The sequence below is a fragment of the Pelophylax lessonae genome (assembly GCF_965119305.1).
Source record: "Pelophylax lessonae genome assembly, chromosome: 3".
NCBI classification, from domain to species: domain Eukaryota; kingdom Metazoa; phylum Chordata; class Amphibia; order Anura; family Ranidae; genus Pelophylax; species Pelophylax lessonae.
This window is the reverse complement of record NC_138770.1, coordinates 581,167,628-581,192,385: the sequence shown is the minus strand read 5'-3', so window position 1 is coordinate 581,192,385 and position 24,758 is coordinate 581,167,628. Positions and strand designations below refer to the sequence as shown.

Here is a 24,758-nt window from a genome sequence, read left to right as displayed (position 1 = left end):
ACAATTCGGCCCTTCTAAAGTCTGAAGGATAATAAACTGGCCCTTTATTTAAAATATTAGGAGACCCCTGATTTAGAAGGAAGATCTTTCATTGATTTCATTTTTTTTTTCTGTAGTTGTGTAGGGAACTAAAGCATCTGAGAGCACTTACCACATAATCCAAGACACAATAACCATTGTAGCCTCATTAAAGGCATTGAAAAATCGGATGAGCTCCTCTCCTTCTGGTCCCAGCTTTTTCAAGGCCACTCCCAGGACAAGAGCAAAGAGAACCAGTCCCAAAATATTCATTCCTTCGACCTCTGTACCAACAGGCACCTGTGAATAGATTTTTAATGTCAAATATCATCCTTTGTTCCTTATTATCTGAACTTACGGTTAGGAAAATCATGTTTTTTTTTTTGAATTTTATTTTTCTACAGATTGTTAAGAGAAACAAAAACAATTTGGTTTGTTGCAGGCTGGCTAGTAAGTGATCCAGGAATATTTGTTTGTTGTTTTTTTGACATGCATCACCCTTCCATGTGCTACTTGCGGCAAAGGCCAGTTATAGGTTGGGGTGGTTGCCAACTGTTTGTGCTGTTGGTGAATTAGTGAGGGGGCACATTGGATACCTTTGCTGCCATTGTGCCATTGTTTGGTGTCCACTGAGTCCCTGTACCTTTAAGAATGGGTGGGCTTTCTCCAGGCATACCTGCCCATATTCTATCTATTGTTATATATGTGCTTCAACTCCTCAAAATGATAGAGTTAGGACTGCAGTATACACTTGGGTGCCGTGGCCGATGCAGCTTATACATGTACTATTTGCAAATGTGTTCAAACTAAACCCCTTGGTTTTAATATGAACAGGTAGAGAGGACAATTTGGTTTGTTGCAGGCTGGCTGGTAAAGGAGCTGTGAATTTTTGTTTGTTATCTTTTGACAATGAGCTTAAAGCCTCTGACAAACCATAGATTAAAAAGTCTTCAGAGAGACTTTTATTTCAACATTTATGGTTGTATCTTATTTATAAGGAAATGGCAGGTCATTAAATAAGAGTTTCCTTTACTAGTGGTGCCAATTATCTGAACTTTGCTTCTACTGTTCCAATCTCAAAATTAAAAAAATAAATAAATACTGATAATCTCTAAGGAAATCCAACAAGAACATTGTGGAATGGTAATAAATGCATATTAATTCCCTGTTTCCTGTAATACAGCAGACACTAAATCATTTGCTACAGCAGACAAGATTCTAATGAGATAATTGTGATGTTTGTCTGTATGCCAAATTCATCATTAGTATGCAGATAGAAGGAAACTTACTGAGACTAGGAGGTGAGTCAAGGGACATATCATGTCAAATATACTTTTATCAGGAAATACAAAATATGCATTATGTTCTTTAAATTAGTGTGCAAGTTCTATAACACCTAATTGATAGATTTCATGAATGAAATGTTGGAAATTAACTAAATCTAACTTATTCAATGCAAAATAATGTGGTGCACTTTGTCAGGCTGTATTTGTAGGTCCAATAATTTACGGAATGACATAGTAATCTGAAAGTGCAAATCATACAATATTAATGTCCAATTTATTGAAAGGAAACTTGCCATGAGAGAGACGTGTTAAAGCGAAGTTCCAGCCAAAAGTAGAACTTCTGCTTTAGGGCCTCCTCCTTGGCTCCTGTTTGTGAAAAGAAGCTTTTGGAGAGGTGGGGAGAGGTGTGGGGGCTTAGCAGGTACTTGATTTTGACAGGTACCTGCTCCCACTTCAGTTCCAGTCTCCTTAGGTGATAGGAAGCAGAAGTTCTCCTTCCTGAAGTCTTCTGGGACATATGACAGATCCTAGGAGACTTCAGGACCAGTCACAGAATGCAGCTCCACTCGCTCATGCGTAGTGGGCACCTGGCTGTGAAGCCGCAAGCTGTCACAGCCGGATGCCCATAGTAGAGATGCCGGCGCCACCGAGGGAGGACACAGGGAGAACACGGCTGGGGGGAGTACACCACTGGATCGTGGGACAGGTGAGTGGCTATTTTTTAAAGGCAGCAGCTACACTTTTTGTAGCTGCTGACTTTTAATAAACAAAAAGATGACTGGAACTCCGCTTTAATATCTCATTCTAAAAATGCTAGGTGACAGACTTTCATCCTGACCCCCTGATAGTTTCAGTCACTTACTTGGAAACTGTGTACAGATAAGGACTTTTGACTTTCCATATCTGCATACTTGTTACAGGTCAATGACTTTGACGTATTAAAGCCAGAGGGGTAGCTTAATAGCCCTACTGCCATTTTCAGAAAGAGGTAAGCAATGGTAGACCCTCTATCACTGGCATGGCAGGTTTAGTCCTCGTTCGTACCAGAGTGCATGCACTAGCGTGCGCATAAAATCTGTTTGTTGGCATGCATTCTTTAACTCATGCTGCGCCAGGCTGCAATGCGTTTTACCATATGTTGTGTGTTGGTGTGAACTAAAGCCTTGTGACATAAGCCTACTTGTCTTGTCTTTGTGCCTGAACTGTGCACAACACACCCCAACGCAGTGATTGTAAATGAGCCCTTACTTTAGAAAGGCAAAGAACAATGTAATGTACATCAGCCAACAGCAACCAGAATCCATTCTCACTAATCTTTCAGTAAACTGACATCTGTAGGTTATGGGGTACTACACTTTGCACCAAATCCATATTCTAGGTTTGGCCCTATTAAATATGTCTGCAATTCTGGTTTCTAACAGATCTAAACACAATCGCTTAATCTCAAATAAGCTTTGATACATAAATGGATTTCTGTTTTTAATATTTTTAACTCTGCTGCTTTTATTAAAAAATACCTGGTGATTCTGTCAGGAAGTTCCTTGTTCAAGCATTTGCTAATATGGGGTGACAGCAATCTCCTAACTGTGCTCCTGAATTGTTACCTGTCACCTGCACCCCTGATAGAGATTACAGGCTTCATGCCTATGCCCCCCGTGCAGGCACTGTCCACTATTCTAGCTTTTAAGTATGGGCTGAGGTGTGTTTGGAGCCAAGTCCAAACCCACCTGAGCGAGCCCGTCATAAAGTTGTCACTTCATAAGAGGCGGGTATACATATGGCTGTGGGGCAGGGAATGCCTTGGCTACTTAAGATTTGCCTAGTACAGTGACACCTTCCTAGTGGGCTCGTTCAGGTGGGTTTGGACTAGGATTCGAACATAACTGAGCTCATCCCTAGTAGCTATGAGTAAGCCACTGCGGAACAATGATGTACAGCTTATTGTTGATGAGCATGATGGAGCGAGCGCATGTAGACAGGAAATGGCTAAAGGAGACAGAAAGAGATGAGGAGCACTGAAATACAAAAAAGGATGCCTGGAGTCCAACTGTAATAATATTTACAAAGGTATTTTTTTGGATATTGGTCTGTTGAATTACATAGTTTCACTTTTTCTATTTAGGGTCCATGCACACTGGCTTAAAGAATGCTGTTTCTAAATGAGTTTTGTGTATTGCCTGTAGAAGCAGCTCAATGTTATCCTATGTGCCCATTTACATTAGGACGTTTAGAGGTATATTTTAGGCTCAGTGTTTAGAAGCAGGAAAAAAAGCCCCCTTCTGGTTTGTGTTTTTCATTGGAGCTTTATGACAGAAAGAATGCCAAACACTGCTAAACGCGCCTAAACATGTGTACAAAAACGGTCTATATGAGCATTTTTTTTCTGCCAAGGGAACTGGCATTTTTGTAAGCCCAGTGTGCATGGAGCCTTACTCGTAAAATGTATAAATATAAAGCTGTAAACTAGAAGGAAAAAAAAATATGCATGTATGTGTTTAAAATCATTACATGTATGTTTAAATGTAACAGTAAGAGAATCTAAATTTGTCTCTATATTAGCCTCCTGTTACCCCCCGCTCAGCAGCTTTCAGACTCACTCAGTGTCAGCACTAAGAACCAGTCAGGCTCTGGAAAAAGAACATATTTTGATGGGGAACGTGCTTTGCAGGAGAGCAGAATGAGCACAGTTGATGACTCCTTAGTGTGCTTCTCCTTCACTGACCAGTGAACAGATAGGGGCATGTTATTGACTAAGCTAAGCTACTGCTTCAACAACGTTCCATCATAAGTTTGACAGGGGTACAAGAATTACAAAAACAGTTAAAACTACAGGAGTAAATAGGGTTGATTTATAATGAGAAGGGGGAAGTAGAGTTGTAGCCTATTAAAAGCCTGTTAAAAAATTATTTAGGTTTCCTAATCTCACAGCCATCCCTAACATGACAGCCCCCACTCTTGGAATCTATAAAAACACCAAAAATGTCTCCAAGACAAATTCTTGTCTAATAATCTTATATACTGTACATAGCCTTATGTTTAAGGGTAACTCCACTTTTGTAGGGAAAAAAATCTGCAAATAAAGAAAAAAACAGTATAGCGTGTACAATTGCAACACAAATCATATTGTGATTGAATGTTATTAAAAATTACCTTTCCTTTTCATTCTGTAGCTGTTTCAATTTTCTGAAAATGCAATGCAATATGGCTGCCTGGAGCTGTTTTGTACATAGAATGTGTACTGGCCACCCCCCAGAAACATAATTTCCTGCTTGTTAACCAATTTTCCCAGAAAGCTGCCTAAGATACAAGTCAGATTTCTGGCATCCCCTGCAAATAAAATGTATTTTTTTGTGAGATACTCCCAATAGGAACACATCTATAGGGTTTCAGGCCCAGCAGCTTTCCTCATTAGAGCCCTGCAGCTGCCACAGCTGATGGATAATTATGAAACCACTCCCATTGACCCACTCAACACAGAGGCACAGAGGAGCGAACAGGGATTTCTTCAGAATAACAAAAGGTAGGAATCTGCAACAAAGTTTAAAATCCTTGTAATCACCCAAAGGGGAATGTTTTTTTCTCAACAAAAGTTACTCTTTAAGTTAATTACGGTTGACATAATATTTTGATAGAAATTACTCCTGCTGGTAGATTAACTCACCCGTTCAATGGTGATGTTTCCATTTGTTGTGTTTCTTGTGTAGGTTATATAGTCTGTGGCATACTGAAAAAAGAATAAAGAATTCCCATTACACCCACACTGAAGAAGTTATTGACTATATGTTTTAATATGTTTACATTTTATGCAGCAAATTTTTTGTAATGAGAGGAACATCAGACAACCTATGTTGTCCCTTTTATTTGGGATGGACCATGATTCATGGGATTGCAGGTTACAGGACACACCACTGGTCACCAAAATGTGGTATTAGAAACATTCAGTTCATCACTACAATACATGCAAATTTCCACATGATTTTCTCTCTTTCTGTTACATGTTCAGAAAATTACCTGTTGATCTGCCAGAATTCAAGTAAGCTCCCTGTATTGCATTTGGACGCCTGCCTTTACAAGCACATGAACAATAATGGCACCCCAGTCTTAGTCTGTATGGTTCAATATTGAGTTGGCCCACCCTTTGCAGCTATAACAGCTTCAACTCTTCTGGAAAGGCTGTCCACAATGTTTCAGAGTTTGTCTATGGGAATGTTTGACTATTCTTCCAGAAGCGCATTTGTGAGGTCAGGCACTGATGTTGGAGAGAAAGTCTGGCTTGCGGCTGCAAAGGGTGGGCCAACTCAATACTGAACCTTGTGGAGTAAGATTGAGATGCCATTAAAGTTCACGTGAGTGTAGAGGCAGGCTTCCCAATGCTCTTGGTAATATAGTGTAAGTACAGCTAGGTGCACCCACAGCCCCATCCAGCAGCATCTATCAGCCTCTCATGGAGTTTGAAAGCCTGCTGGCAGTGCTAAATGCAGGAGCCCCATGTAACAAGGCTAAACACCCATTGTGCATGGGGCCTTAATCTGACAACACAGTGCCTTTGCTGCACCAAAATCCCAAATAGCGTTGTCACCTCTGCCTAATTTCTCTCCTGATGAATCCATCATAACAGCTCTCTTTCTCTTCATCTCCACAACATGGTGGAGCTGTTCTACTATAGTGTAGAATGCTAAAACTCAGGCAGGGCTGACAACACGAATTGGGATTTCAGTGAAACAGAGGCAGAATTGCCAGCTCAAACAGGATTTTGGAAACCCACTGGATTTCTGGCAGGATCATTAGGTATTTTTAGGTATTTTTCGGTACTTACAGCTTTTTTTTTTAATTCATTATTTGGCAAAATAATGAGTACAGAGGTCCAATTTAACAATACTACAAAATACACGCCAGATTACGTCACAGTATGACAATAGTATAATCCATTAAGGAAGAACATGACCAAACTATTGGTCCAGGTTGACTAGGTCAAAACAGTTGATTTTAGACAAGAAATCATGCGTTCCATACACCATGGGTCTTGGTAATCTCTGCACCTATTAGTTGGTTAAAAGGGAGACACAAAAACTCTAATCCTCCATACCTCCAGGTCCTATACGACCCAGAAGCCTCAACTGGTACTATTAGTGGAGACTGAGTTTATTAGGGATGAGTAAGCCAAAGAGTATTCTAAATCAAGCCAGTAAAACCATTTTTGCAGAAATTTTCTCTTGTGCCTCTCTCTGTTGCAATCAAGTCCCCAATCTCATTAATTCCCCTCCCTTTCGTCAGCCATGGGGGGATCGGGGGTACTTGTTGCTGTTTCCAGAAAATCAGAATGCAGCTTTTCATTGCATTCACTAGTAATAGTATAATATAACTTCTGTACTTCTTTCCAGGAATATAGTGATGGTGGAGCAAAAAGAATGCTGAATCCCATGGAATCTCTCAATTTCTAAATTTCTGGGTAATGCGCCTGATACTTGCAGCTTTTTTAAGAGACAAAACATGGGAAATATGAATGTTTTGTAGCTATTTACTAAATATGTTTTTTTTTTTCTATTTTGCCTATACACTTAAACCAAGTATATTTCTTTACTGATGAAGACCACTAGAGGGCTACAAATTGAGTCCCAATGGTCAAATGGGATAATGTATATGAGTACCAGAATATAGTTTACTAAACTATCTAATCATGCGAGGCCCCACAATAATCTCATAATCTCCAAGTCTTAACATTCGTCTCTGTTCTATCCATCAGTTTATGGATCACTGCACTAAAGATTTAGATGTAACAACAGAACCTATTCCACTATGGCACAACCCCTCTACCCTGAGATGAAAGCAATCCTTTCAGTTCAATATCTCTTGTCTGGTAAGCAGCATGACTAAGCTTTTTTATCGTTTCTTCTAAAAAGGGCACAATATGTTTATCATCCACAGCAATTAGCTGCAGGAGAACAGGGAAGCAACCATATGATTTTCAGATTTAAATCAATGGCCATGATATTTTCCTAAGATATTTACAGTATCCCTTGTTTTGAGTTCTGTTCTTTTTTGTGTTTGGAAAGGGAAAAGATACCAAAGATAAAGCGTATTGATAGCCAAGTATTGCAAATGACCAGTCCAATAAAAGCAAACCTGTTAAATGCAGAAATATTTTCATGCTTAAAGGGCCTGCAGACATGAGTAAACGTTCCCCTGATCCAGCCCATCACAGCGGGATCAGGCAGTGATTTTATATCGCTAGGGTTTTATGTCACCATTTTCCAGTATTTGCTTTTTGGAACAAACGAATTTACTAGAATGAACTTTCTTTGCCAATTTCTGTTAAATTTCCATAAGAGAAGCCAGCAATTGAGGCGCTCCCTCCTCCATAGGTCAAAACATGCACATTTACCTGTTGCAATGGTGAATGGTTGTACAGCAACCTTTCAAAGGAACAATTTTCAGCAGGCAGATCATACATTGCTGACCGGCCATCTAGTGTCTGTAGGCACTTACAGGATGGCAATTGGCGGCCCAGTTATTACAAGCAATGCCCCTGATTTAAGTTTCCCTTGGGACATACAGGCTACCTGTCACCTTCCAAGGGGGTGATAATAAGTACTCATTGTTGCACAACTACATTTTCCAACTTCTTGGAGGACCTCATTTTTTTCTTCTAAATATACCAAAAGCCATGACATGGTTTATGTTTCAAAAATGACCAGGAAGGAATACAAGATGAGAGCCTCAGCAAGCTCATTTTGAATAGATTGTATTTGTCCAAAAAACATTCAATACAAATCAGACACATTTTTTGGGGGTTAGAAAGAACTCTAAACGGGTTTGAGTAAATTCTAGACATTGTAGATGGTTCTGTGAACCTTCTCCAGTCGCTGGTTTAGCAACACAGTTCACTGAGATACAACCTTTAGGAGAACCATTTAAACAGCTCAAACCAGTTTTGTTTTGGAGCCCGGATAAGATGGGCACCGAAACGCATTGGCTCTGTAATGAATGTTCTAGGACAAAAAAAAAAAGTATTGTGGACATAAACTACCTTGCTGGTGCTCTCACCTAGATAGCAAGCAATTGTGCTGCATGTTTGAAAATGACTTGCTAAGCTATTGCTAGACTTGCCAGGCTTTACAAGTTTGTTGCACAATTGCAGCAAGTCTGCATTGCATGACTCAAGATCAACTTTCTTTGCAAATGTTCTGCAAGTCTGCTGCAAGTTCTGGTTCAGTTATGTTGTTCAATAGTCATCCCACCACAGGGTCACTAAATTTTCATGCTGACGACTCACCACTGCAACTTTGGAAAAGTGTCAACAAGAACTTGTGCTTAAAGTGCTCTGCAAGTGTACAACATGCCAGTGAAAATGTGCAGCAAGTTAACAGACTTACAATTCAACACTGCCATAAACTTGTGGCATGTTATCCATGCTATCTGGGCATTTTATTTGTCTTACTTAGTAAGTAACATGGTGCTAAATGCCAGAACTCAAAGTACAACTAAAGGCAAAACTTTTTTTTTTAGTTTTGGATGGAATGCGGAGGGATTAGAACACCTGTCAGTTTGCATTGTCTGTGCCCTCGTTAAGGTGATTCACCCTCTTTATTTATCTGGTTTATCATTATCTTTGAAAGTGAAAGCAAAAGAAAATCTTACATTTTGGGTTGTCCCCTGAAAAGAAATAGAGGGGGAATCTTCAAAAGGGAGCACTAACTCTTGTGAGCTGGGGGACCCCTAAGACTTGCCTTAAAGTGGTAGTAAACCCCTTAGGTCAAGTCAGCATCATGTAAAGCAGTAAAACAAGACTTACTAGTAGATGTCTTTAAAAGTTCTTACAGGCGCACTGTTTACAAGATATCGCCCACTCCTTGTTACAAATACGTCAATCAATTCAGCTACGTGCCGTGTCTGTGTCAGCATTACTCCACAGCATTACATGAAAAGAGAAACAGGCGCCATGTAATAAGCCATAAAATTTATTGCACAACGAATAACATAGTATCTTACACTGTGGTAAGCTTCAATCCGTATCTCAGCGAGTCCAGCTGCACGATCCGGCCATCCACCGGCCCGGAGGTGACGTCACAGGAAGCTGGTCCGGAGGGTTGGTTACATCGGAAGCCGCGGTGAAACGCAAGCTCCCGGAAATGACGCAACGCGTTTCGGAGCATGCGCACTCGGCTCCTTTCTCAAGCGTAAAGGGCTGCCACCTAGAGTCCGGTTTAAATACGGCAGCCTTCAATCAATTCATGGTGGAAACCAGGGCAATACTCTGCGGGACCAGCTGCATAACCAGCCCACTACAGGATGCGCTCATAATAGTAATGGTAATGAGACTTTTGGACTGGGGCTTTTTTCTAGTATACAATACAACAATTATTGCAAACAAAAACACACTATTAGCATTTATAGCATATACGTTATCCAGGACGGACGCTTGTTGACATAACTAACACTTATACCATATTAACTAAAAAATAAAAATAAGAAACAAAGGGAAGGGGAAGGAGAAGAATACATATATGTATATGCATATATATATCCACATGTAATTGTAAAAAATACACACACATATGTATATAAGTTTAAAAAGGAAAAAAGGACTGAGAAAAGGAAAACGAGCTACCTCATGACAATGGTTGTAGGTTCGTGAATAAATTCACGGATTAGTACTATGTACTCACGAGGGGGGGGGGGGGGGGGGGAAGAAAAGGAGGCTAGTTTTTTTGTAATCCATGGAGAGTTAAAATCTTATATCATAAAAAGCACCTCAACATATTTATAACGTAAACATGTGGGATAGCTATAATATATATAAAAGCCTATTAAATATTAAAAATAGTACATACATTTATATATGTATATACCATGTGATACATACACAAAAGGTACTGGGGGAAGGAGGGTAAAAGGGGGGGAGGGGAAATGGAACAGAGAATAGAAATGGTTAAAAGTAAACTGACTCATAAAATCGTATTTATATCTAGCTCCTCATTCAGTCCCCCAGGCGAGAGAACATTCAGAGCGTATATCCAGTAGGTTTCCCTACTGCACAGACGACTGAACCTCTCAGCCTCGGAGGGACCTTTGGGAATAGCCTCAATCACCCAGACATAAAGTCCCTCAGTGGATTTGTCATGGTGATGGAGGAAGTGTCTGGGGACTCTATGGTGATCTTTGCCCTCCTGAATATAGCGTCGGTGCTGACCGAAGCGTGCTCTAAGAGTCCGTATGGTCCTGCCTACATAGTGCAGGCCACACGGGCATACCAGGCAGTATACCACAAATTCCGACGAACAGGTATGGAATTCATTAATTCCATACCTGTTGCCTCCAATCACAAAATCCTTCTGTCCATGCTTCACATATTCGCATGTCAAACATTGTTTTTTACGGCACTGATACATGCCAATAACATTAAAAAAGGTTAAGGAAGGGGAAGCATGTTTTTTGGATTTTAGTTTACTAGGTGCAATTTTTGTTTTTATGTTCGGGGCCTTTCTATATGAAAAACAAGGTTTTTCAGGAAGCACTATTTTCAAGTGAGGATCTTGGAGCAGAAGTGGCCAATGCTTTTTGACCACCTGCTCCATCTGTCGATGGTGGTTATGAAACTGGGTTGTAAACCTCATCTGTGAGCCATCAACTCCAGTTTTTTCCGGCTTCACATTCTGTGGTGCTAAATATTGGGAAAAAGCCTGCTCTACAATAGTGTCTGGATACCCTTTTTCCAGGAATTTTTGTTTAAGGGCTGTACCTTGTATTTCATAATCTGAGGTCTTAGTGCAATTATGTCTAAGTCTACAGAATTGGCTTTTCGGGATGTTGTCTAACCAACGAGGGTGGTGACAACTCTGGTAATGCAACAAGGAATTGCCTGCGGTCGGTTTTATATAATTCTTGGCTAGTATGTGCTGGTTGTCAATGATGGAGGTCTAGGTCAAGAAAAGCCAAATGATCAGGGTCGACCACAGAGGTGAACCTTAGTCCCATGTCATTGTTATTACAATGGGAAACAAAGGTTGAAACCTCTGCAGCCTCTCCATCCCAGATAATGACGATATCGTCAATATATCGTCCGAAAAACACTATATGAGAAGTATACGGGTTATTGTTCAGCACATATCGGGTTTCCCAGTGTCCCATAGTGAGATTAGCGTACGATGGAGCGAAGTTGGCTCCCATCGCTGTGCCCGTAGTTTGTAGATAATAGTCATCATTGAACAAAAAATAATTATGTGAAAGACAAAATAAAGTGGCCTGCAAGATAAAGTCAGCCTGTTTTGGGTGGATAGTATCATCCTGGCTCAGATAGAACTCTAGAGCCCTCATGCCTACTGCATGTGGGATAGATGTATATATCTTTATATAGCTCCAAGATCCTCACTTGAAAACAGTGCTTCCTGAAAAACCTTGTTTTTCATATAGAAAGGCCCCGAACATAAAAACAAAAATTGCACCTAGTAAACTAAAATCCAAAAAACATGCTTCCCCTTCCTTAACCTTTTTTAATGTTATTGGCATGTATCAGTGCCGTAAAAAACAATGTTTGACATGCGAATATGTGAAGCATGGACAGAAGGATTTTGTGATTGGAGGCAACAGGTATGGAATTAATGAATTCCATACCTGTTCGTCGGAATTTGTGGTATACTGCCTGGTATGCCCGTGTGGCCTGCACTACGTAGGCAGGACCATACGGACTCTTAGAGCACGCTTCGGTCAGCACCGACGCTATATTCAGGAGGGCAAAGATCACCATAGTGTCCCCAGACACTTCCTCCATCACCATGACAAATCCACTGAGGGACTATATGTCTGGGTGATTGAGGCTATTCCCAAAGGTCCCTCCGAGGCTGAGAGGTTCAGGCGTCTGTGCAGTAGGGAAACCTACTGGATATACGCTCTGAACGTTCTCTCGCCCAGGGGACTGAATGAGGAGCTAGATATAAATACGATTTTATGAGTCAGTTTACTCTTAACCATTTCTATTCTCTGTTCCATTTCCCCTCCCCCTCCCTTTACCCTCCTTCCCCCAGTACCTTTTGTGTATGTATCACATGGTGTATACATATATAAATGTATGTACTATTTTTAATATTTAATAAGCTTTTATATATATCATAGCTATCCCACATGTTTACGTTATAAATATGTTGAGGTGCTTTTTATGATATAAGATTTTAACTCTCCATGGATTACAAAAAAACGAGCCTCCTTTTCTTCCCCCCCCCCCCCCTCGTGAGTACATAGTACTAATCCGTGAATTTATTCACGAACCTACAACCAGTGTAATGAGGTAGCTTGTTTTCCTTTTCTCAGTCCTTTTTTCCTTTTTAAAATTATATACATATGTGTGTGTATTTTTTACAATTACATGTGGATATATATATGCATATACATATCTCCTTCCCCTTCCCTTTGTTTCTTATTTTTATTTTTTAGTTAATATGGTATAAGTGTTAGTTATGTCAACAAGCGTCCGTCCTGGATAACGTATATGCTATAAATGCTAATAGTGTGTTTTTGTTTGCAATAATTGTTGTATTGTACACTAGAAAAAAGCCCCAGTCCAAAAGTCTCATTACCATTACTATTATGAGCGCATCCTGTAGTGGGTTGGTTATGCAGCTGGTCCCGCAGAGTATTGCGCCGCCCCTTCCCCTGGTTTCCACCATGAATTGATTGAAGGCTGCCGTATTTAAACCGGACTCTAGGTGGCAGCCCTTTACGCTTGAGAAAGGAGCCGAGTGCGCATGCTCCGAAACGCGTTGCGTCATTTCCGGGAGCTTGCGTTTCACCGCGGCTTCCGATGTAACCAACCCTCCGGACCAGCTTCCTGTGACATCACCTCCGGGCCGGTGGACGGCCGGATCGTGCAGCTGGACTCGCTGAGATACGGATTGAAGCTTACCACAGTGTAAGATACTATGTTATTCATTGTGCAATAAATTTTATGGCTTATTACATGGCGCCTGTTTCTCTTTTCATGCTCACTAGCGGATTCCTCTGAGTTTCTCCCGCCAGCGCAGCCTAGTATTCAGCCTTTTGTGACGGTTCCTTACAAGACTTTGGAGACATCCCCTGCATCCCTCTTACAGCGGTGAATCCCCCTGTTTCTCCTCTTTGGCTTGGTCGGAAGTGCCCAACACCCTCTTCTTTTGACCACAGCATTACATTGTAATTCTTCGGGATTGCAGATCATTCACCAGTTTCTCTGTTTACCTTACTGCACATGTGCGAGATTACTACACTGACGTGCAAGAAGAGTAGAGGTTCGGGTGAGGAAGGGAGCGAGAGGATGGTGATGGCTTCAGAAAGAGCGGGCTACATGAATAATAAACTGTCGAAATTGTAAGAACAATTACATGATGCTTTAGATTATTATTTGGGGTTTGGAAGTGCATACATTTCTAGTATAATGCTTTAAGTGGATTGCTTGTATTGAGTTTACTATCGCTGTAATTTGCAGGGGTTTCCTCTCACTTCCTGTTTGGGTATGGGACAGGAATTGTAGGGAAATCATCACAATGGGACACAGATGGTAAAAAAGAAAAATCTGACAGAGGTTATAAATCTCCTTTGCTCTATCCAAAATGAAAACAAAAGTTTTGCCTATATTTCTACTTTAATATATCTGTTCAGAGGACAGGTAGATATCCCATCTGTTACAGTTTTGGTGATCTACATCGCCATAGTGGTCTACATCGCCATATCATACACATCGTGAGAGTCTTACCGATCTAAAGGCTGCAGAAACAAGGTTTGCAGGCATCAGGTTTCTGTAAATGAAAGAAGGAACATTTTTCTTTTAATATAATTTAGCCAAGTGAAACATTATGTAAGTCAGAAAATAGTTTAATTGAACTCTCCTTTTCAGTTAGTTTTATTACTATTAAGATCCTAAACAATAATAATCTTTGTAACTCCTAGCATATAATATTTATTACTTTATATCCATACCAAGCTCACCTTTCAGGATCCTGTTTTGAGATCTGTTAGAGGAAGGTCAAGATTTTCCCACCCCGGGTACCACTATTGGATTTAACCTGATCATCAAGTTTGCTCTTGAATTCTTCATAGAGACAGAAAATGTAAGAAGGAAGGAAGGAAGGAATGCTGTGTTAGGCCTTAAACCAAATGCTGCAGTGATGGCCCTAAGGGTAGGAAAGCTCAGGATCTTCAGCCAAAAAGCTCACATATGATAGGAGAATACAAAAGTTGAGCTTCCTTCAGTGAAAACTGCATGCCAAAACTATCAGTATATCCATTTATGTAAACGCAGGCTGAAGTAATGTGTAAACCATAACTTATCTTATAAAATTTAAAGCCCAGCTGAAACTTTTTTGATGCCTTGTGTGGAATAGACAAGGGTTTAATCTTTTCTAAGGCTTTTATTCTTTTCTTTGTCCCCACTTCACTCGTTGGATTTTGGACAGGAAGGGAGAAGACAACTCTCCAAAAACAACAAAACGGTAATAAAATATGATTGGACATTTGTGACCCCTCACCTCTTGTTCTGGGGACAACTCAAAAATGTTGGATTTCCCTTCACTTTCTTCTCGGTAACCTTGGTCACCAATACAGGTAGAGTAGACAGAGACATCAATAAAAGCTTGAAAGAGGGTCTACATTTCCCCATTCTATCCAAAACAAGAACATTTTTGCCAAGAGCTACATTTTATTTATATAGGACAACAGCCAGACCAAAACCTTTCCATGCAGTTATTTTGGGTTCTTCTTCGTTACTTTGACCTTATTTGATCACAGAAACATTAAAGTGCCTTGATATGCTTGCAAAAGGTTACAAACATTACTTTAATAATACATTTCAACATTTGTCAGAGGATTCAATAGCAGTTGGATTCAGGTTGGTGGATAGGAGGAATGACCCAGGAGTAGGAGGTTGAGAACAGGCCCGTTGTTACCGTTGTCATCTGTCTATCTTGATATCACTGCAATCAATGCTGAAGCACATCATCTCCAGGCTAATATGTAATCAACATAAGTGAAGAACAATGCACATTTAATGATACCATCTTTTTTCTCTTATTTGCATTCCAATAAAATTACCTGTTGATTCCACCATTTGTCTGCTGTTCACGGGATTTTTAGTGGAAGCCTGACTGCTGTTAAAATAACTGGGGCATTGGCAGCCCCCTTTTGTTTAAAATGCTATTGTATAGTCCCTTTACAATGTCCCATTGAGAAGATTTTTCTTCACTTCCTCTACTGTAGACACAACAGGAAGTGAAAGTAAATCTATCCAAAGGGAAGGACAGCTTCCTTAGGGAAGAGAGTGAATCTCCATAATGGGGACACAGAACACAAAAAATAGCTCTAACTCCTCACCACTCACTACTATTAAAAAATGTCAAAATAAAAATTGGGCCTTTGGATACACCTGTACTGTTAGAAGCTGCCACTTTTTATTTCTGTTAGATTCTTATCATGCTTATCCACAGACTTTGTTTATGTTACTGAACCTGAATAAAGCCGGGTACACACGGGCCGAATGTCGGGAGACATTTTTCGGTTAAAAAAAAAACCGACATTCGGCCTGTGTGCATGTTGGTCTATCTCAAAGAAGTTGGCTGAGCATGCTGGAAAACCAGCAGCCTACCGACTCTCAGTCAGCACTCTCAGCCAATGGCAATGCCAATAACCTTTGATAACGTCATCTCTGACGAAAAGCGTCGGGTCACGGCGTGCTGACGTCACCCTCACTAGCGTCCAGGAAGTACGGGCGAGCAAAGCCGTCCGGCCGGCGGCTATCATTCCTCTCCCTTGCCGATTGTTCATCTTTTTACTGTAAGTGTGATTCTTTTTATCTTAATAAATTTGTGGGATTTTATGCTATTGGCGCCCCTTCTTTTATTCTATGGCTGGATTCTGTCCACATCATCCTGAGCCTCCATTTGCTGTCATATGAAATCTGGTCCTCAATCCTCTGCAAACGCCAGCCATCGTTATCTGCCTACCATATACCATCATCTGGTAAGGTCATTTAGGATTGGTGATGACACAGCTCTAGCACGTTTGGGATCCTTTGTGGATTTTTCTATGGGCGTTTTTGTTAGAGTTTTCTGGTAAGCTGCATTCCTATCGGTGGAGGAGTCTAGATATATTATTAGTCTATTATTTAGCCTGTCATCTTTTGCATCTGGTAAGGAGTACCTTATTGGTCTGTCTGGTGGTGGATGTTTCACTTTCTTCACATCACATATATTTATTTTCTATTAGCACTTTATTATCACTGGATTTTTTGGTGATTCACATCCCTATAAAGTGCTATTTCTTCTATTTTGTTTTCTATTTGTTTTTTGGTTTTACGCTATGGCGTTCCTATTATTATTTCACATATAACCATACCATTGAGGGGATCGTTTTGGAATGTGAGATTGATCGTGTATAGCCCTTGCTGAATCTTTGGAATCGTTGTTTTCATTTGGCACGATTTTTATTGAATTCTGGTAAGCCTTCCATCTACACGGGTACCCCTTAGTCACGTCTACATTATCTGGTCTCTATGGACTCTATGGACTATCAATTTACTGTTTGACACATTTCAATCAATGTTTGATCATTTTTAGCGCGACTTGTAATTATTATTATTATTATTCGGCCTGTGTGCATGTTGGTCTATCTGACAGAAGTTGGCTGAGCATGCTGGAAAACCAGCAGCCTACCGACTCTCGGTCAGCGCTCTCAGCCAATGGCAATGCCAATATCTACCCCCCTGTCAGAACACAACAGCTCAGAGGGGGAGATCACTGTACTTTCTTCGTATAGTGAGTACAGTGGCTCTGATCGGAGCTGGCAGGTTTTTACTTCGTTCAACCCACTGGGTTGAATGGAAAAAAACTAATAGTGTGTACCAGGCTTAAGTATGTATTTCAGCAGTTCTCGTTGTGCACCTAATTAATTAGCTCCATGCTTGCTCTGGATTAGTGACTTGGAATGTATTGAAGCCGGAGACAGACAAGTGCTTAGTATTTTCCAAAGAAAGTCAACTAAAACAGTCCTATATTTTTCAATGAAAAGATTTCCTTTAAAGTGGATTTCCACTTTTGCAGCCAATTTTGAGAGAACATCTACTTAATGTTTGTTATGTATCCCCATTCCCATAGCATAACTTAAAGAGGAACTGCAGTCTGCTCATATTATTTGTAATAAAAACATATTTGCCCTTCTGTAGCTTCCCTCCAACCACATTGCATAATATTTTATATATATTGTGATTCTGTACTTTCCAAATATGCTGTAGAAATCTCCCTCCACTAAGTCTGGCTACAGCCATTTTAACTGTGGGCAGCTGAAGCTACTGCCAGTTCACTTTCTGGATTTACACAAACACACAGAGGCACACACACACACACACACACACACACACACACACACACTCACACCACTGCTTGCCTGCACATTTCTCCTCATGGATCTCTGAACTCTGCTGTTATTGCTGCCCTCATCCAGCCTCCTCCAGCTTTGCAGCTCTCATTGGCTTACCTATGACTCATCCCTCCCTCCCTTTCTGGCAAACTCTCACAAGAGTGAGAGAGAGAGAGCTGTGCAGGATGCCATTGCCTAGGCCGGTAATGGGGAACCTTGGCACCCCAGATGTGTTGAACTACATTTCTCATGATGCTCAACTACACTGCAGAGTGCATGAGCATCATGGGAAATGTAGTTCCAAAACATCTGGGGTCCAAGGTTCGCCATCACTGGCCTAGGATTTTTACTAGACAAGAAAGAGGAAGTGTATAAGGTATTTACTGGCAGAAAAAAAAAAATGTTTTACTATCCAAAGTTAAAACAAAAAGGGCAGAGGATTTAATAGATGGAAAGATGAAAAAATGACTGAAGGTCCGCTTTAAAAAATGGTTCTGTTCTGGACCCTCTAGCGTGAAAAAATGCTAATTAGTGTTCTTTGTGTATGAGGAGGCTGTGCATCTGTGTTTGCTTTAATTAACCCCGTCTGTACTGTAAAGGTAGATCTTCATTATCAATTGTAACTAGAACACTGTTTTAACAAAGGGTCAAAGGTTTGTAAACTGGGCTGCTTGCATTGTATGTTAATGAGGACAGACCTGGGACAGACTCATTCTAACATTGTTCAAAAAATTGTCAGCCATGACACCACCTCCTAAGAAAAAAATCTAAAAGGTGGGAAATATAAAAAAATGCTGTATGAATCGGAAAACATAACAAACATTTTCTCAAATTTGACTTTGAAAGAGCAAATATACTTTACAGCTCTTATATGTATAGATTCTGAGTCCCCATGTTTCATGTACTATAATTTAGTTAATTCATCCCTATGGAAAAAAGTGCCAGCTAAACCTTGTTCACCTAATGGAAAACAGAACAGAGTACAGTAGGACACAGCCACACAGCAGTGCCCTCACACATGAACCCTCTCTTGCATGACATGGTGAACTGTGTCCAATTCAGTAGATAAAAATCACTTTTTCTCTAACAATAGACTTTAATAAATGTGTCTTGTCTGGTAAATGTCTGTGTAAATATGACGGAGCACACATCAGAATGATCAGTATTTGTATTTTGGATCATGTTTAATCAAGCTGCAGCTCAGGGCAATCTGACCCAAAATGATAATCTCTGACAAATACCCTTTCATCAGGTTCAACAGTGCAAATGTAAGAAGACATCTTTACCAAATGGGGTAAAAGGTTATGAAGAAAGAATTCAGGACTGATATACTATGGTATTAGGAAGCCTGGTGTCATCAAGGCTAAAATCACCAAAGCGTAACACATGCAGCATTTTTAATACCCTTGTATTATTTCATTTTTATTTTTACATACAAAATACTTTCTTTCACAACATCATACACAGATCAGCAAAATTGTTAAATGTAATTATATTATCACTTCTTTAGGTTTCTTTTATGGTAAAAGTTGGTTTAGGAAGATGATCATAAAGGTTATTACTCCTTAACATATTACTAGCTTCTGGCTGGCAATAATTGTGCGCTTAAAGTGGTAATAAACCTTCTGTGTGCAGCAGCCCCCCAGCCCCCCTAATACCTACCTGAGTCTCCTCTTAATCCAGCAATGTCCATGAGAACCCCATCTCTCTGGAGACTCGCACTCCTTATTGGCTTTTTTACTGTCAATCACAGCCAGTCAGCCAATCAGGTGATAGAGGGGGCAGAGGCTGAGCTGTGGCTCTGCGTGTGAATGGGAACAGAGCCGTGGCTCAGGAGCACGCTTGCTTGGGTGCCCTCAGAACAAGCTGCTTAGTGTTGGGGCACCCAGCAGGAGGGAGGGGCCAGGGGCACCACCATGGGGCCTGAGAAGAAGAGGATCCGGGCTGCTCTGTGCAAAGCCATTGCACAGAGCAGGTAAGTATACCATGTTTGTATTTTAATGTAAACAAAAACAAGGGTTTAGTAACATTTTAAACAAGGAGTCTATTGAGAAAAGCAGGAAAAGAAGACAACTTTGCTAGTGGCAAAAATAAGAACAAATTGTGTAAAATGAAATTGATTGTAAGTGCCGGTTCACACTGCCGCGACCATAAAGTCGCCCCATGTCGGAGCGACTTTTTACCGCGACTTTACAGCGATTTTACCGCGACTTTACCGCGACTTGTGAATTATTTTGCGTGACTTATATGACAGATGACTTTGTGTTTGGCCAATCAGAATATGATGTGTTGTGACCTAATTCCCCTTTTCTGTTTTTTTTTTACTCATTTCCTCATTGCCCACCAGTGCCACGTATCAGTGTCCACCAGTGCCACTGCCCACCAGTGCCACGTATGTGTCCACCAGTGCCACTGCCCACCAGTGCCACGTATCAGTGTCCACCAGTGCCACATATCAGTGCCACGAATCAGTGTCCACCAGTGCCACGTATCAGTGCCACATATCAGTGCCACGTATCAGTGTCCACCATTGTCACGTATCAGTGCCACATATCAGTGCCACGAATCAGTGTCCACCAATGCCACATATCAGTGGCACGAATCAGTGTCCACCAGTGCCACGTATCAGTGCCACGTATCAGTGCCACGAATCAGTGTCCACCAGTGCCACGAATCAGTGTCCACCAGTGCCACGAATCAGTGCCACGTATCAGTGCCATGAATCAGTGTCCACCAGTGCCACTTATCTGTGTCCACCAGTGCCACTCACACAGACCAAGCAGAGATAATGGAATATATATATACCATTACATATATATATATATATATATATATATATATATATATATATATATATATATATATATATATAAAATATATTATATATATATAATATATATATATCATATATATATATATATATATATACATATATATATATACCATATAGGCATGGCTGCAATGTGGGGAATGCCTGGCTAATCTCTTTCTTCTTCCTGGAAAGTCTGATAACAAGTCGCTTCAATTAAGATAAGGAGGCGACTCCCATTGAAGTATATGGGACAAGTCGGATCACAGTTCGCCTCAAAGTAGTACAGGACCCTTTTCTGAAGTCGGAGCGACTTCAGTAGTGCCAATTAAGACAGCACTGATTGATTAACATTGCTTTTGTTATGTCAAGCGACCTGGGGCGACCTGGGGCGACACAAGTTGCCTCACAAGTCGCGCTAGTGTGAATGGGCTCTAAAGGTTCGTATTTACAGGCCTTCTTTTTCTTTTCTTTTTTTTTTTAAATAACAAATATGTCATATTTGCCTTCTCTGCAATGGTTTTTCACAGAGCGGATCCTTCTTTTCTGGGGTCTGGAGCTCCTGGCTCCTCCAGTTCTCTGTGTGCCACAATAGAAAGCCGTTTCCTATGGTGGCACGCATGAAGGCTCGATCCTGAGCTGCACTACTGACACACAATTTGCTACTCGGCCCCACCCCCTTCATCACTGGATTTGATTGTCAGCAGCAGGAGCCAATGACTCCTGCTAAGTCCAGTGAGGTGGGAGAGAGAGAGCAGTGCCGCTATTCTAGGACACAGCTCTGGAACAAGATCAAGCTCAGTTAAGTATGTAGGGGGAGCTGCACATAAAAGGTTTTTAAGTTAATGTAAAGAATGTGTTTAGGCTCGTTCACACCATCATGCACTGTTCTTGGCAGATCACACGGTTTCCTTTTTCTTTTTAAACAAACTTTATTGAGATGTCACACATAAAGTTTAATTGCTGAAGAGGCGCCAGGCCTCTGAGCTGACCCGGCTGGAGGGGGAGGTGGAGGGGGCCTCGTCTACTTATGGCTCGGACCCCTCAGTCTCCAACTTCGAAGCCTTGCAGGCGGTGAAGAGGGACCTCCATTTACACATGTCGGAGGTCACCAGGTTATCCATGCATGGCGCCCGCCAGACCGTGTTTTAACAGGGGGATAGGAATGGTCGGTTTTTGGCTCTTATTTCCTAACATGATGCGCCCTTGACAGTGATCCCTGAGATCACTGCTCCCACGGGGGAGGCCTTGGCCACCCCAGAGGACATCTTGGAGGCCTTTTGCTCATACTACAGTTGCCTATACTCTACTACCCTCCCCCCGGACTTTAGGCCGACAGACTTGTACCCCCTTCTGGATCCGGTGGCCCTGGGCTGGCTCTCTGACAGTGAGCGACAATGGCTGGTGAGGCCCATCACCCCGGCGGAGGTTGCAGCTATCCTCTCGACCATCCCGGGTGGCAGGGCCCTGGGTCCAGACGGTCTTCCTGTGGATTTCTATAAGGCCCACTCCGGACTTTTGGCTCCTCTGCTGGCCGAGACATTCTCCAGGTGCCTTGCGGAGGGATCCCTCCCTCCTTCGATGGCGGAGGCGCATATCATCCTCATTTATAAACCCCCTAAGGACCCCAAATTGTGCGCCTCCTACAGACCTATTGCGTTGCTTAATACTGACCTGAAAATCCTGACTAAGTTGTTGGCCACCAGACTCCAGCCCATGTTACCCTCGGTGGTCGATCAGGACCAAACCGGCTTTATGCCCAACAGGTCCACGGACGTGAATCTACGCAGACTTTACACTAACATTCAGGCACGCCATATCAATGTGGGCACGAGGGTGGTGGCCTCCTTGGATATTGAAAAAGCCTTCGACTCCGTTGAGTGGCCCTTTTTGTGGGAGACTCTTCGGAGATGGGGTTCCCTCTGCTCTTTATTGAATGGTTGAAAATCATTTATAGTTCGCCAAGGGCGGCCATACGTTTGGGTGGACAGGTGTCGTCCTGGTTTACCCTGTCTCGGGGTACGCGGCAGGGCTGCCCTCTCTCCCCGGCCTTGTTTGCCATCGCCGAGGCACTCCATATTTCCCCGCTGATTCGGGGTCTGCGGATTGCCGGGCTGGAGGAGAGGGTGGCCTTGTACGCCGACGACCTCCTGTTATTCCTTAACGACGCCGACTCTTCGCTCAAGGGGGCGCTGCATGTCTTGGAGGAGTTCGCACGGGTGACGGGGTTGAGGGTCAACTGGACCAAATCGCAACTGTTGGCGATCGACCAGGGGGCCCGCTCCTCGGCACCGGCTGACATTCCATTGGAGTGGGTGGAGGAGCTGGTCTATTTGGGGGTGCGCATCTCTAGTGATGTGGCGAATTTTATTGCTCTTAATCTGGACCCGGTGGTGGTGGCGATCAGGGCTAAACTGAAGGCATGGGAGAATCTGCCCCTTTTCCTCCTGGGGAGGGTCAATCTGATTAAAATGAAGGTGCTACCTAAGCTCACTTATCTCTTCCGCCACTCTCCCAGGTGGATACCGAAGTCCTTCTTCCATTCCCTGAACAAATTGTTCTCCTCTTTTCTATGGGGGCCTCGCCCCCCGAGATATAAACTGTCCACCCTGATGCGCCCCCTCTCCCAGGGGGGACTTGCATTCCCTGACTGCCACAAGTATTTCCTGGCGTCCCAGCTAGTCTCGGCTGTTTGGTGGCTCAATCCGGACCTCCATAACTCGGCGACGGCGGTGGAGGCGGCGGTGCTCGGATCAGTGGAAGCTCTCTCACATTTGCTTTTTAGGGGACCTAAAGCCCCCCACGGGCCCACGTCTTCCATGACCGCGGTTATGCGGGCCTGGAACACTGGCTTGCAGCTTGAGGGCTATCCGGACGCTGCCGTCTCCCCAAATGCGCCGTTGTGGCACAACCCCACCCTGTCTCATCTTTACTCCCTCCCAGACCCGGTGGTCTGGACGCTGCACAATGTTAAAAGGATTTCGGATATCTCCTCGGATCTCTCCTTTCCCCCCTTTAGTTTCTTTACAGATAGGTTCCAGGTCCCTTCGTCGCTGGTTTTCAGATACCTACAACTCTCCCATGCCTTCAGGTCCCAGTTTCCGTCCGGCAGTTCTCAGATGGTCCAATCGGACCTGGAGAGGGTTTTGAGGTACGATTGCTCGGAGAAGGCGGTGTCGACCCTTTATACACATCTCCTTCGGGTCCATTCTCCGGAGCTCACTGGTCTCCTTGCTCGTTGGACCAGGGATGTTCCGGACTTGGACCAGGAGGACTGGGTTAACATGTGGGAACAACCGTTTCAAGTGCTAGTTTCTCTCCGTGATAGGCTTATCCAATTCAAAATTGCCCACAGGGCCTATCTCACCCCGCACCGGATGCATAAAATTCACGCTTCCCACTCTCCGGAGTGCTGGCGGTGTGGCCAGGTCCCGGGGGATTTCCTCCATATTTTCTGGACCTGCCCTCACCTTTCTGCCTTCTGGTCCGGGGTGCTCCATATGATCAATCGCATCTCCTCTGTATCGCTAGATCCCTCCCCGAGGATTTGTCTTTTGGGGCTGCTCGATGACTTGGTGACCCGGGTGGCGGACCGGACGTTGCTCGGTCTCTTACTCTTTTATGCCAGAAAATCCATTGCACTTCATTGGCGTCAACGCTCCCCACCCACGGTACACCACTGGCGAGTTCTGGTGAACTCAGTTCTTCCCCTCTACAAAGACACATATGCCCACAGGGGGTGTCCCAAAAAGTTTGACAGAGTATGGTCCAGGTGGTTGGCGGACTCCGCCACAGCTGGTAGTGATTGAGGAGACCTGTGCCATACGGCTCCACTCTGTTTGCGGTTCCTAGTCCGTGGGTCTCGATGCTCCCCGGAGTGGGGGGGCCTTTTCAGGTCTCCTACATGGCCACTTGGGTGGGTCTCGTGGGGCCCTTTGCACTAGCTTTATGATATGTAGTTTGTTTATATATGCCTTCTTCTCAAGGCCTGTGTGATGATATATCTACTGTGCTTTATATTGGACCCCTGCGCGGGTACTATGCCTTACATGCCTACATGCCTGGTATTCTCGGCTCCCGTCTGAGCCTTTGCACCATTGTTTGTTTAACTGTTTTTCTATGTTTATATTTCAATAAAAAGATTTTCAAAAAAAAAAAAAAAAGTTTAATTGCTGGCTGTGCAGTGCAAGGCAGTGGCTTGCCTTGCACTGCACTGTGCTGAAAAAAATTACTGCATAAAGTGCTTTCTTTCAGCCCAACATGCCCACGCA

At 42.6% G+C, this 24,758-nt stretch overlaps 1 protein-coding gene across 1 annotated transcript in view; it reads right to left on the bottom strand.

The window, feature by feature from the left end:
- The window catches only part of SLC1A4 (solute carrier family 1 member 4), a 68,694-nt gene that overhangs the window by 18,224 nt on the left and 25,712 nt on the right, over window positions 1-24,758 (bottom strand). The window contains exons 2-4 of the mRNA XM_082249753.1: window positions 14,026-14,068; window positions 4,966-5,028; window positions 152-318 (exon numbers count right to left, since the gene is read on the bottom strand). Of these exons, the coding sequence (XP_082105879.1) occupies window positions 152-318; window positions 4,966-5,028; window positions 14,026-14,068 (273 nt within the window). The remainder of the gene's footprint in view (window positions 1-151; window positions 319-4,965; window positions 5,029-14,025; window positions 14,069-24,758) is intronic.